The 14,594-nt window shown below is 42.1% G+C and overlaps 1 protein-coding gene across 1 annotated transcript in view; it reads left to right on the top strand.

Moving 5' to 3' along the window:
• NAF1 (nuclear assembly factor 1 ribonucleoprotein) overlaps positions 1-9,161 on the top strand; it is an 82,067-nt gene extending 72,906 nt beyond the window's left edge. Inside the window, exons 7-9 of the mRNA XM_069744173.1 lie at positions 3,379-3,430; positions 7,412-7,514; positions 8,238-9,161. Coding sequence (XP_069600274.1) covers positions 3,379-3,430; positions 7,412-7,514; positions 8,238-8,704 — 622 coding nt within the window. The 3' untranslated portion in view covers positions 8,705-9,161. The remainder of the gene's footprint in view (positions 1-3,378; positions 3,431-7,411; positions 7,515-8,237) is intronic.
• The last annotated feature ends 5,433 nt before the right edge of the window (positions 9,162-14,594 follow it).

The following is a 14,594-nucleotide window of genomic DNA, read 5'->3' as shown; positions in this document are numbered from 1 at the left end:
GTGGCGGCATTATGGGTGATCTATATGGCGGTATTATGTGAGAAGCATATGGTGGTATGTGAGAACACTGGCGGTATTATGTGTGATCTATATGGCGGTATGTGAGAACACTGGCGGTATTATGTGTGATCTATATGGCGGTATGTGAGAACACTGGCGGTATTATGTGTGATCTATATGGCGGTATGTGAGAACACTGGCGGTATTATGTGTGATCTATATGGCTGTATGTGAGAACACTGGCGGTATTATGTGTGATCTATATGGTGGCATTATGTGAGAACTGTATGACAGTATTGTGTGATCTATTTGATAGTATTGTGTGTGATCTATATGGCGGTATTATGTGAGAACACTATGGCAGTATTATCTTCAGAAAGCGGACCCATTCTATGGTGGTTCTGGCTGAGCACCTGCACGCGGGTCTGGGGTAATAGAGGGGGCAGCATGACCTCCAGTTAGGTGCAGTCAGGGGAAGGCTGGTGAGGCAGCTGAAGAGAGGCTTCTCATTTTTATCGTTACTATATGGCTACATTTCCTTCCCAGCGTCACCCCGGACTGCGCCTGTCGCCTCGCTTTCACACATTGCCAGGACAGGATGGAGAAGACAGGATCTGAGGAGGGGAATGGGGTCTGCATGCAAAGTCTGGATCAGACCAGGCCATCAATCCGCAGAAATGTTTCCTGGATTTCTGTGGAGCAGACGGTCCATCCATGTGTATAAAAGACAGCGCTCTATGTACAATCCCTGGCTGCTCCGCGCACCAAACAGGGGGCCCCCATAGACCAGCACACTGCTCTCCTGAAATACTCTGTGCTGCTGTCACCCTGCTCCCTCCACCACATATCTCCCAGAATCCTTGCTGCCTGCCATTCTTGGTGACTGTCTACTTGTCAGTATAAGGCTGCCTTCACACTATCATTATTTGGTCAGTATTTTACCTCAGTATTTGTAGCCAAAACCAGGAGTGGGTGATAAATACAGAAGTGGTGCACATGTTTCTATTATACTTTTCCTCTATTTGTTCCACTCCTGGTTTTGGCTACAAATACTGAGGTAAAATACTGACCAAATACTGCTAGTGTGACGGCAGCCATACTCTGCAGTCACCAACAAAATGGCTGCTCACTGGGTTCCTGAATATCATCCTCTCTAATCCCTTAGCAAACACCCAGGAGGGGAGGAGAGGAGACATCACACACGTCAGCAGACTCCGCCCATATTTACTGCAGTGCAGTAATGTGAGCTATTTGTACACTAGGTTTTTCTGAAATTTCAGCAGCTGCTCCCCCTAGTGTTGAAAAGTGGAAATTCCAAAACTTTTCAAATAATTTTTCATATTTTACTAAATTATAAACAAATGATAATATTTTTTAAGAAAATGTAATCATTAATTCTTTACATTTTTACAATTTCTGAAAAAAAATTTTTTTTGATGGCACCTTCCCTTTAAGAACTGACATTAATGTGACCTTCACCAGCCCAAAGACTTCTTCATTGTTTGCCAATTTCCCTGCAACAAAATGAAAGATAAAGTTCATGCTCTGTGTATGAGAAAATGTTAATCTGCTATGGTGCTTTTGTTTGCACTTCTTAATAATCCAGAGCCGTCTTAAAGATTAATATTCTGCTAGATCAGCAGTTCATTTAGCCATTGCGTCCCTAGCTGCAAGCTTATCTGTAGCAGGTAGCTTCAGCGCACAATTGAATGACTTTTGCTATGAAATCATAAACCACTGAGCATTGTGAAATCCATTGTGATAAGTAATGCAGATAATTATTTGTGTGAAATGTATTAGCAAATAACTGTAGTCTTTCACATAAAAGATGTTGGTCATTGTTTGGTAGTGACCTGGCGGCAAGCTGATATCTTCCATTGTTCCTCATCCTCCCACTTACCAGAAACCTGACTTGTATGTGTACAGGTTGCTTCTTCAGTTTTGCTATTGGCGTACCTCACCGCTTAGTCATTTGTCTCTTCACATTATGTAAGAGTCTGAAACATGTCTATAGTAACCTTTTGAAGAAGCTCAAGGGCCTTATTTTCATGGTCATATTTCATATACACAACTTAACACTTTCATTTCTATTTTATGTGCTTGTTTGATAATGTTTATCTTCATGTAGTTGGGGAGAAAACCTACGAGTGGTGATGTCCTGTTGTTACCATGTTCTAAGTCCACTTAAAAATAAAGCTTATTAGCTGATGTAGCTTCCGCTCATTTACTATATGCAATATAACAAGTAAAATAACCACATATTAGCCAGATGATGTTAGAGGTAACTCATGTTCTTTGTTTAGAAGCGTACTTCACCCCTGCCTCCAAACTTTGTGCTTGCTGGTGCACTCATGAAACTGACAGTTGGTACCAGCTGTATGGATGATCTAATGGCTTCAACTGTGCGCTCTTATCAAGGCAGCTTTGGCACCAGCGCTTCAGAGAAGCAGGGTCATTCAAACTGGTCTGGTCCAGAGATCCAATCAGATTCAGAGCAGCACTTTCATGTCCATGCTGCTTGTCCAGAAAATCAGCCACCTCTGATATACTTCAGTGGCCAGTAAAATATGCAACAAGCGGTATACCATAAAATTTAACATCCCCACATTCTCGAGAATGGAGAGTATTTTTAACGCCTTTATAGCCTATATGACGCACATTTTCAAAAGTCGCAAAGAAAAGTATTAGGCCAACTCTACTGAGCTTGTGGCAGATGCTATCTGTGTTACATAGCATATATAGTTTTAGATATTATTATTTATTGTTATAGCATTATTTATTCCATGGCGCTTTACATGTAAGGAGGGGTATACATCATAAAAACGAGTGCAAAAATCTTAAACAATACAAGTCATAACTGGTACAGGAGGAGAGAGGAGATATATATAGATATAGATAGATAGAGAGATAGAGAGATAGAGATAGAGATAGAGATAGAGATATATAGATAGAGATATATAGATAGAGATATATAGATAGAGATATATAGATAGATATCTATATATATCTATATCATCTATATCTCTATCTCTCAATTTAAATGTACACTAAACAGTACAATGCAATCAAAATGTGATCTGGATCCCTAGATGGGATCCTTTATCTACCATTCAATCATATCATACCTTTCTCATGCAAGCTAGGATTTACCCCTCATTTGGTGGATTGCTTACTAGTTTAAGTGGCATCGGTTTATACCAATAGTTTCATAACTTTATAACTATATAGAGTAAAGATAGTAATCTATAATAAGACCAAGAGAAGTTGACTAGTAGCCTTTAATACCAGACACCAGAATGAAAAAAAATAATTAAAGATGCAATCTTTTGCACAATATTTGTTTTACATTGTTTTCTAACCTATATTTTCTGTTTATAGAGAAAAAGGTTCTGATGCTTCATGGACAAATGATCAAGAGCCACCAGCAGAAGTAAGCATTTCATTATGATTAAATCTGATATTATGTAGTGTCACTGTTTCTGTTTCAATTATTATTATTTATTTATATAGCACCATTGATTCCACGGTGCTGTACATGAGAAGGGGTTACATACAAATTACAGATATCACTTACAGTAAGCAAACTAACAATTACAGACTGATACAGAGGGGCGAGGACCTTGCCCTTGCGGGCTTACATTCTACAGGATGGTGGGGATGGAGACAATAGGTTGAGAGTTGCAGGAGCTCTGCTGTTGGTGAGGCGGTAGCTTTGGTAGTGGTGAGGAGGCAGCAGGTTCAGATTTGTCCACATTGAGGAAGCAAGAGGAGGAGGATATGGCTGATAGACACTCCTGGATTCTGGACAGCAGGGAGATGACGTCTGGGCCAGAAAGGTAGATCTGAGTGTCATCAGCATAAAGGTCGTACTAGAATCCATGTGACTGAGTTGTCCCAAGCCAAGTGTATAGATTGAGAAGAGTATGGGTCCTAGAACAGCCTTGGGGGAGTCCAACAGAGAGAGGGTGTGATGAGGAGGTAGTGTGATAGTGAGAGACGCTGAATGTGTGGTTGGAAAGGTATGAGGAGATCCATGATAGGGCGAGGTCTTTGATGCCAAAGGAGGAGAGGATCTGTAGTAGGAGGCAGTGGTCAACTATGTCGAAAGCAGAGGACAGGGTTAGGGGTAGGGTTAGGGGTAGGGTTAGGGTTTCGGTATGTGCACACGTATTCTGGTCCTCTGCGGATTTTTCCGCTGCGGATTTGATAAATCCGCAGTGCTAAACCGCTGCGGATTTATGGCGGATTTACCGTGTTTTTTCTGCGCATTTCACTGCGGTTTTACAACTGCGATTTTCTATTGGAGCAGTTGTAAAACCGCTGCGGAATCCGCACAAAGAAGTGACATGCTGCGGAATGTAAACCGCTGCGTTTCCGTGCAGTTTTTCCGCAGCATGTGTACAGCGATTTTTGTTTCCCATGGGTTTGCATTGAACTGTAAACTCATGGGAAACTGCTGCGGATCCGCAGTGTTTTCCGCAGCGTGTGCACATACCTTTAGAATTAGGCTATGTGCCCACACTGCGGATTGGCCGTTGCGGATTCGCAGCAGTGTTCCATCAGGTTTACAGTACCATGTAAACCTATGGAAAACCAAATCCGCTGTGCCCATGGTGCGGAAAATACCGCGCTGAAACGCTGCGTTGTATTTTCCGCAGCATGTCAATTCTTTGTGCGGATTCCGCAGCGTTTTACACCTGTTCCTCAATAGGAATCCGCAGGTGAAATCCGCACAAAAAACACGCAGTGCCTTTTACCCGCGGATTTTTCAAAAATGATGCTGAAAAATCTCACACGAATCCGCAACGTGGGCACATAGCCTTAGGGTTAGGGTTGTGATTAGGGTTATGGCTACAGTTGGGATTTAGGGTTAGGGGTGTGGGGGGGTTAGTGCTGGAGGTAGAATTGAGGGGTTTCCACTGTTTAGGCACATCAGGGGTCTCCAAACGCAACATGGCGCCACCATTGATTCCAGCCAATCTCGTATTGAAAAAGTCAAATGGTGCTCCCTCAATTCCGAGCCCCGACGTGTGCCCAAACAGTGGTTTACCCCCACATATGGGGTACCAGCATACTAAGGATAAACTGCGCAACAATTACTGGGGTCCAATTTATCCTGTTACCCTTGTGAAAATAAAAAAATGCTTGCTAAAACATCATTTTTGAGGAAAGAAAAATGATTTTTTATTTTCACGGCTCTGCGTTGTAAACGTCTGTGAAGCACTTGGGGGTTCAAAGTGTTCACCACATATCTAGATAAGTTCCTTGGGGGGTCTAGTTTCTAAAATGGGGTCACTTGTGGGGGGTTTCTACTGTTTAGGAACACCAGGGGCTCTGCAAACGCAACGTGACGCCCGCAGACCATTCCATCAAATTCTGCATTTCAAAAGTCACTACTTCCCTTCTGAGCCCCGACGTGTGCCCAAACAGTGGTTTACCTCCACACATGGGGGTATCAGCGTACTCAGGAGAAACTGGACAACAACTTTTGGGGTCCAATTTCTCCTGTAACCCTTGGGAAAATAAAAAATTCTGGGCTAAATAATTATTTTTGAGGAAAGAAAACGTATTTATTATTTTCACGGTTCTGCATTATAAACTTCTATGAAGCACTTGGGAGTTCAAAGTGCTCACCACACATCTAGATAAGTTCCTTTCGGGGTCTAGTTTCTAAAATGGGGTCACTTGTGGGGGGTTTCTACTGTTAAGCCACATCAGGGGCTCTGCAAACGCAACGTGACGCCCACAGAGCATTCCATCAAAGTCTGCATTTCAAAACGTCACTACTTCAATTCCGAGCCCCGGCATGTGCCCAAACAGTAGTTTACCCCCACATATGGGGTATCACCGTACTCAGAAGAAACTGGAAAACAAATATTGGGGTCAAATTTCTCCTGTTACCCTTGGGAAAATTAAAAAAATTCTGGGCTAAATAATTATTTTTGAGGAAAGAAAACGTATTTATTATTTTCACGGCTCTGCATTATAAACTTCTGTGAAGCACTTGGGGGTTCAAAGTCCTCACAACACATCTAGATTAGTTCCTTTGGGGGTCTAGTTTCCAAAATGGGGTCACTTGTGGGGGAGCGCCAATGTTTAGGCACACAGGGTCTCTCCAAACGCGACATGGTGTCCGCTAACGATGGAGATAATTTTTCATTCAAAAAGTCAAATGGCGCTCCTTCCCTTCCGAGCCTTACCATGTGCCCAAACAGTGGTTTACCCCCACATGTGAGGCATTGGTGTACTCAGGAGAAATTGCCCAACAAATTTTAGGATCCATTTTATCCTGTTACCCATGTGAAAATGAAAAAATTGAGGCTAAAAGAATTTTTTTGTGAAAAAAAAAAAGTACTTTTTCATTTTTACGGATCAATTTGTGAAGCACCTGGGGGTTCAAAAGTGCTCACTATGCATCTAGATAAGTTCCTTGGGGCGTCTAGTTTCCAAAATGGGGTCACTTGTGGGGAAGCTCCAATTTTTAGGCACACGGGGGCTCTCCAAACGTGACATGGTGTCCGCTAAAGAGTGGAGCCAATTTTTCATTCAAAAAGTCAAATGGCGCTCCTTCCCTTCCAAGCCCTGCCGTGCGCCCAAACAGTGGTTTACCCCCACATATGAGGTATCAGCGTACTCAGGACAAATTGGACAACAACTTTCGTGGTTCATTTTCTCCTTTTACCATTGGGAAAATGAAAAAATTGTTGCTAAAAGATAATTTTTGTGACTAAAGTTAAATGTTCATTTTTTTCCTTCCATGTTGCTTCTGCTGCTATGAAGCACCTGAAGGGTTAATAAACTTCTTGAATGTGGTTTTGAGTACCTTGAGTGGTGCAGTTTTTAGAATGGAGTCACTTTTGGGTATTTTCAGCCATATAGACCCCTCAAACTGACTTCAAATGTGAGGTGGTCCCTAAAAAAATGGTTTTGTAAATTTCGTTGTAAAAATGAGAAATCGCTGGTCAATTTTTAACCCTTATAACTTCCTAGCAAAAAAAAATTTTGTTTCCAAAATTGTGCTGATGTAAAGTATACATGTGGGAAATGTTATTTATTAACTATTTTTTGTCACATAACTCTCTAGTTTAACAGAATAAAAATTCAAAATGTGAAAATTGCGAAATTTTCAAAATTTTCGCCAAATTTCCGTTTTTATCACAAATAAACGCAGAATTTATTGACATAAAGTTACCACTAACATGAAGCCCAATATGTCACGAAAAAACAATCTCAGAACCGCTAGGATCCGTTGAAGCGTTCCTGAGTTATTACCTCATAAAGGGACACTGGTCAGAATTGCAAAAAACGGCAAGGTCTTTAAGGTCAAAATAGGTTGGGTCATGAAGGGGTTAATAATCTAAAACTGTAAGGACTTCTTGATTTCATTAAATGTTTAAATTTTTATCTAAAGGTTGTAGAATACAGTGATGATGAGAAGGAACGGGATGCAAAACAGAAGAAAAAAGCCCAGAACTCAGGAAAAAAGAAGCAAAAATGTGATCAGAAGAAGCCATGTAAGTGGGTTATTTCTTCTGACTGTGTTACGTTCATAATCAACACTATACAAGAAATACTAAGGAGGAAAGCTATGGAATTCATCACATGCAGTTCAGAGAGATAATACGTATTTTACAGGTGTGGAGAACTCTTAGGCTAGGTGCACACGCTGCGGATTCCATTGTGGAATTTTCCGCAGAGGATTTCCCGCGGTTTCCTGCGGGTTTTTCTATTGGAGCAGGGGCAAACCCGCAGCGGAATCCGCAGAAAGAATTGACATGCTGCGGAAAATAAACCGCTGTGTTTCCGCGCGTTTTTTTCCGCAGCATGTGCACTTTGGATTTCATTTCCCATTGCTTTCCATGGTACTGTAAATGCATGGGAAACTGCTGCGGTTCCGCACTTGCCGAAACGCTGTGGATCCGCAGCAATATCCGCAGCGTGTGCACATACCCTTAGGTTACCCCGGGTTTTTAATTTGTCAAGCTACTATTGCTGTCTACATGGTTCCTCCTAGCACATAGAAATTAAAATAATGTGCTGTATTATTTTAGGCTTGCGCAATGCTCAAGTAGTTTTGGATGCGCTTTTGGGGGGAAAAAGAGAAGTCTGAATGCCTCCATTTACTTTCCTTGCATTTGTAAATGCGCTGTAGGCTATGAGAGAAAATGCCTATGTAATGAGGCAGGCAGTGCTTTACAATGTTTGTTTTTAACTTTTGTTTCTTATTTCCTTTAAAGCTACAAGTGCCCAGGTCTCAAATCAGTTCTCTGGTGCTCAGACATTTCCAAGAAATTATTCAAGGAATGGTTCTGCACCTCGATTCTCTCAAGGCCGGAGTTCACATTCACAAGAAAATGCATATGGACAACACCATCAGCAAGCATATTACCCTTCAGGGTTTCCAGGACAGGATATGATTCAGCCGTCATATACTTATCATAATGCAAATACTCAAGAATATACTATGGCACTGCCAAATAATGGTTATCATGCCCATATGCCAAACTTCTTTGGACATTATAGTAATATGCAAGCATTTTTGCAGCCGCCGCCGCCACCACCACCACCACCACCTCCAGATATGAATTGGCCTGGCCAAAACTTGCATTATTCTTATATGCAAAATTTGCACTTGTACAATCTGCCGCCTCCACCACCCCCGCCTCCACCCCCTGCTCCTCCAAATCCTGGAGAGTCTGGTTAGTGAAAAGTTATATGTCCACCTTTCCAGGGTTAAAAATATATATTTCTTTTTTTAATATTATTTTTCAATATAGATTCAAAATGTTATTGCAATTTCTGAAATCTGCAATGTATTGTAAAGGTAATGTTTGTATGCAAATAACTTGAGTAAAGTGGTATCAATATTTCTATAGTGAGACGTAAACAGATTTTTAGGACTTTTTATGTTTAGGCTGAGAAGTCTCCATTTTCTATCAAAGCTTCTTTTGTATAAAGTTGGTATTTTTAACTAAAGGTTTAATTATTGACTTGTGGTTTGCTGAAAAGAGTGACTAAATCTTTTTATTTTCTGATCTTTATATTATTTTGATTATCAGCTATATTTAAGAAATGACTATAAACTTTAAATTGTATCCGCTATAGTAAAATAATGCACAGTGTATTAAGATTGTAAATAAATAACTTTGTACAACAAGAAATTTTTCTGTATACATTTTTGTTGTTTCAGCCTCTTTATTATTGACTAGAATAGTGCCCCCATCTAACGCATCGGGTATTCTAGAATATGTATGTAGTTTAATTATGAAGATTTCCACGTAGGCTATTGCATAGCCACGTAGGAATATAGCACAGCCCACGCAGTATATAGCACAGCCCATGCAGTATATAGCACAGCCCACGCAGTATATAGCACAGCCCACGCAGTATATAGCACAGCCCACGCAGTATATAGCACAGCCCACGCAGTATATAGCACAGCCCACGCAGTATATAGCACAGCCCACGCAGTATATAGCACAGCCCACGCAGTATATAGCACAGCCCACGCAGTATATAGCACAGCCCACTCCATATCCCTGTTTAAAAAAAAAAAAAATTAAAAAAAAGTTATATACTCACCTCCCGGCGGCCCCCAGATCCCAGCCCAGGCCTTTAACGATGCTCCTGGTGACGCTCCGTCTCCAGTGATGCTTTACGGCAATAAAACGTGATGATGTAGCGGTCTCGCGAGACTGCTACGTCATCTCCGGTGATTGCCACAATGCATTCTTGGGACCGGAGCGTTGCGAGGAGCGGGAAAGGCTGGCTCGGTAGGTGAGAACTCGTATAATGATTTTTTAAAATTATTTTTAACATGTTTTTACTATTGATGCTGCATAGGCAGTATCAATAGTAAAAAAGTTGGTCACACAGGCAGCGTTAACGGACTGCATTATGCTGCGGTGTAACGCAGTCCGTTTAACCGACTGCAAAAACCCTATGTGGCCGCTGACTGGGGGGGGGGGGGGGAGTATGGAGGGGGTACTGACTGGAGGGGAGTAGGGAGGGGCCGATTCGCGGCTGGACTTTGCCTGGCAAATCAGCGACATGGGATTTCCATGACAGACAGACAGTCAAACAGACGGAGTCCCCGTAGACAAATATATAGGCGAATATATATGTTGTATGTGCTTTTCCATCACCAAATGGTAAAGATAAATGTTGGCTTTGCTTGTTTGGAGAATGCTTGTTTTCCCTATGAAATAACAATCCTCCGACAGGCTTTCACTATAAGGCCGGCGTCACACCGGCGTATTGCATCCGATGCGAGCTCATCGGATGCGATATGCTAATGACACTCGGCTCCTGCTCGCAGTGCCTTGCATCTGTGCTCCGATTCTCTCGCACAGGGAGGATCGGAGCACAGCTGCGGAGGAGGCGGAGAAATGAATTTCTCCATCTCCTCCATTGCTGGGGTCCGCTTATAACGCACAGCACTCAGATGATATCCGAGTGGTGTGCGCTGTCTCACTCGCACCCATAGGCTTATATGGGTGCGAGTGAGCCGAGAGTTTTCCTTGGTCCGAGAAAATCGCGGCATGCTGCAATTGTCTCGGACCGAGGAAAGCGGCCGACAAAAAGTCGGCTGGTGGGAGCTGCCCCATAGCTTAAAATTGGTCCAAGTGCAATGCGAATTTTTTTTTTTTTTTTTTTTAAATCGCATTGCACTCGGCCGTTTAAAACGCCAGTGTGATGCCGGCCTAATAAGGCAGATGGAATCGTTCTGTAATCAGTTTTGGTCTCATTTATACCGCACAATGAACTTCATAAAAACAAACCCTAAGAAACTGCTATGTAATATTATGGACGCTAGGTTAAAAGTTGATCGAGAATCTCTAAAGTGGAGACTAATTTTTTCACCATGTACGCATGGCACAGTGTTAAAAAAAACGCTGGAAAAATGTCAGCCGCCACTCAATCGGAGGTCAAACCCGGCTCATGCGTATGATCCATTAATCACGTCACATCTTATCGTCAGGAAAGTCGCTATCGCCGGCCAGTCAAAGGGCATTCCCTGCACATGTGCAGGAGCAATGCATTCATAGCACAGTGTCAATAGTAAGTGTTGCCTGGTAACATGAAAGGTTACCAGAGTTCACAGCCTCAGTCTCCCAGCAGCTTCCATACCTGCAAACTTCATGGGAAACTTTGAGGGGCACTTAAAGGAGTTTGCAGCTGCTTGAACACCTGAAGGCTGTCAACTAAGGTTGCCTTGGATGTGTATTTTACTGTTGTTAAAAAGAAAAATGAAAACTGCATGGGGTCCCCCTTCATTTTTTCATAACCTGCTAATGGAAATCTAAGGGCTGGGGGCTGATGATGATCTGGCAAGGGGCCAATAGCCATAAAGGTTCCCAGTAATATCAGCTCCCATCTGTTTGATTAGCCTATACTGGTTATTATATTATGTATGATTCAGGGTCCCCCCTATATTTGCAAACCAGCAAAGGTTAATAATATGACCGCTGCAAGCTAATAGTCATGGCCAAAAGTATTGACACCCCTGCAATTCAGTCAGATAACTCATTTTCTTCCTGAAAATGAAAAAAACACAAAAAGAATTGTCCTAAAGCCAAATTGGATATAATTCCACACCAAACATAAAAAAGGAGGTGGACAAAAGTATTGGCACTGTTTGAAAAATCATGTGATGCTTCTCTAACTTGTGTAATTAACAGCACCTGTAACTTACCTGTGGCACAGGTGTTGGCAATAACTAAATCACACTTGCAGCCAGTTGACAGGGATTAAAGTTTACTCAACCTGTGTCCTTGTGTGTACCACATTGAGCATGGAGAAAAGAAAGAAGACCAAAGAACTGTCTGAGGACTTGATAAACCAAATTGTGAGGAAGCATGAGCAATCTCAAGGCTACAAGTCATCTCCAAAGACCTGAATGTTCCTGTGTCTACCGTGCGCAGTGTCATCAAGAAGTTTAAAGCCCATGGCACTGTGGCTAACCTCCCTAGATGTGGATGGAAAAGAAAAATTGACAAGAGATTTCAACGCAAGATTGTGCGGATGTTGGATAAAGAACCTCGATTAACATCCAAACAAGTTCAAGCTGCCCTGCAGTCCGAGGGTACAACAGTGTCAACCCGTACTATCCGTCGGCGTCTGAAGGAGACCCAGGAATACCCCACTTCTTACCCCAAGACATAAAAAAGCCAGGCTGGAGTTTGCCAAAACTTACCTGAAAAAGCCTAAAACGTTTTGGAAGAATGTTCACTGATCAGATGAGACAAAAGTAAAGCTTTTTTGCAAAGGCATCAACATAGAGTTTACAGGAGAAAAAAGAGGCATTCAAAGAACAGAACACGGTCCCTACAGTCAAACATGGCAGAGGTTCCCTGATGTTTTGGGGTAGCTTTGCTGCCTCTGGCACTGGACTGCTTGACCGTGTGCTCATGGCATTATGAAGTCTGAAGACTACCAACAAATTTTTCAGCATAATGTAGGGCCCAGTGTGAGAAAGCTGGGTCTCCCTCAGAGGCCATGGGTCTTCCAGCAGGACAATGACCCAAAACACTTCAAAAAGCACTAGAAAATGGTTTGAGAGAAAGCACTGGAGACTTCTAAGGTGGCCAGCAATGAGTCCAGACCTGAATCCCATAGAACACCTGTGGAGAGATCTAAAAATGGCAGTTTGGAGAAGGCACCCTTCAAATATCAGGGACCTGGAGCAGTTTGCCAAAGAAGAAAGGTCTAAAATTCCAGCAGAGCATCGTAAGAAACTCATTGATGGTTACCGGAAGCGGTTGGTCGCAGTTATTTTGGCTAAAGGTTGTGCAACCAAATATTAGGCTGAGGGTGCCAATACTTTTGTCTGGTCCATTTTTGGAGTTTTGTGTGAAATGATCAATGTTTTGCTTTTTGCTTCATTCGCTTTTGTTTTTTTTCATTTAAGACAAATTAAATGAAGATAATACCAAAGAATTTGTGATTGCAATCATTTTCAGGAAGAAAATGAGTATTATCTGACAGAATTGCAGGGGTGTCAATACTTTTGGCCATGACTGTATTAGCCCCTTCCCGACCGCATCAAAACCAGGACATGTCAGCTGTTTTGTACAGCTGACATGTGTCCGCAATAGCGGCAGGTAGAATCGCGATCTACCCGCTGCTATTAGTTAAATGCCGCTGTCAAACTCTGACAGCGGCATTTAACAAGCGCTTCCGGTCATCGGGCTGGAAATGCGCGCACTGGTGACCCTCATCACGTGTGGTCGCCGCTCATAGCAATTCAGTAATTCAGCTACATAGGAGCTATGCATTGCTCATATGTAGCAAAGCCGATCGAGTTGTGCCAGCTTCTAGCCTCCCATGAAGGCTATTGAAGCATGGCAAAAGCTTAAAAAAAAAAAAGTTTAAATCGCCCCCCTTTTGCCCAATTCAAAATAAAACAATAAAGAAAATTAAACCTGCACATATTTGGTATTGCTGCTTTCAGAATCGCCCGATCAATAAAAAAAAATTAACCTGATTGCTAAACGGTGCAGCGAGAAAAAAATTCAAAACGCCAGAATTACATTTTGTTTGGTGGCCATGACATGGCAGTAAAATGCAATAACGGGCGATAAAAAGAACGTATCTGCACCAAAATGGTATGATTAAAACCGTCAGCTCAGTACACAGAAATAAGCCCTCAACCGACCCCAGATCACAACAAATGGGGACGCTGTGAATAACGGAAAATTGCGCAATTTTAGCTTAGTTTGGAATTTTTTTTCACCACTTACATAAAAAAAGAATCTAGCCATGTTTGATGTCTATGAACTTATGACCTGGAGAATCATAATGGCACGTTAGTTTTAGCATTTATTGAACCTAGCAAAAAAGCCAAACAAAAAACAAGTGTGGGATTGCACTTTTTTGCAATTTCACCGCACTTGGAAATTTTTTCCCATTTTCTAGTACGCGACATGGTAAAACCAATGGTGTCACTCAAAAGTACAACTCGACCCGCAAAAAATAAGCCATCACATGGCCATATTGATGGAAAAATAAAAAAATTATCTCTAGGCAGAAGGGGAGTGAAAAATGCAAAACTGAAGAAAGCTGGGGTCATGAAGGCGTTAATAGCCTACGAATGGGCCATGGATATTGGCCCCCTTCCAGACTAAAAACATCAGCTCTCAGCCACCCCATAAATGGCGCATCCATAAGGTGCGCCAATTGTGGCGCTTAGCCTCCCTCTTCGCACTTACCCTGGTGCTGTGGCAATTGGGGTATTAGTTGTGGGCTTGATGTCAGCTGTTTTTTATCCGCTGACATCAAGCCCAGGGGTTAGTAATGGAGAGGCTTCTATAACACACTTCTATTACTAATCCCGTATTCAAATGTAATAAAACCACAAAGTCCTAGTTTATTTAAATTAAACACACAGACCTTTAATTGAAATTTAAACCTTGCTGATCATCTTTTACCCATTTATTCCACAAAAATAAAAAGTGACCGTTTGTAACCTTACGTCACCGTCGGTTTCACTGCAGCCATGTTCTCATGCTCAGCGTTTCCTGGCTGATGTTGTGAGAGGTCACATTACTGATTACACCAAACCATCCAGATCGTCGTGGGGCATGGGCATTAAT

The sequence above is a fragment of the Ranitomeya imitator genome, chromosome 1 (genome assembly GCF_032444005.1).
Source record: "Ranitomeya imitator isolate aRanImi1 chromosome 1, aRanImi1.pri, whole genome shotgun sequence".
Lineage (NCBI taxonomy): Eukaryota > Metazoa > Chordata > Amphibia > Anura > Dendrobatidae > Ranitomeya > Ranitomeya imitator.
This window is presented reverse-complemented; position numbering and strand designations above follow the sequence as displayed.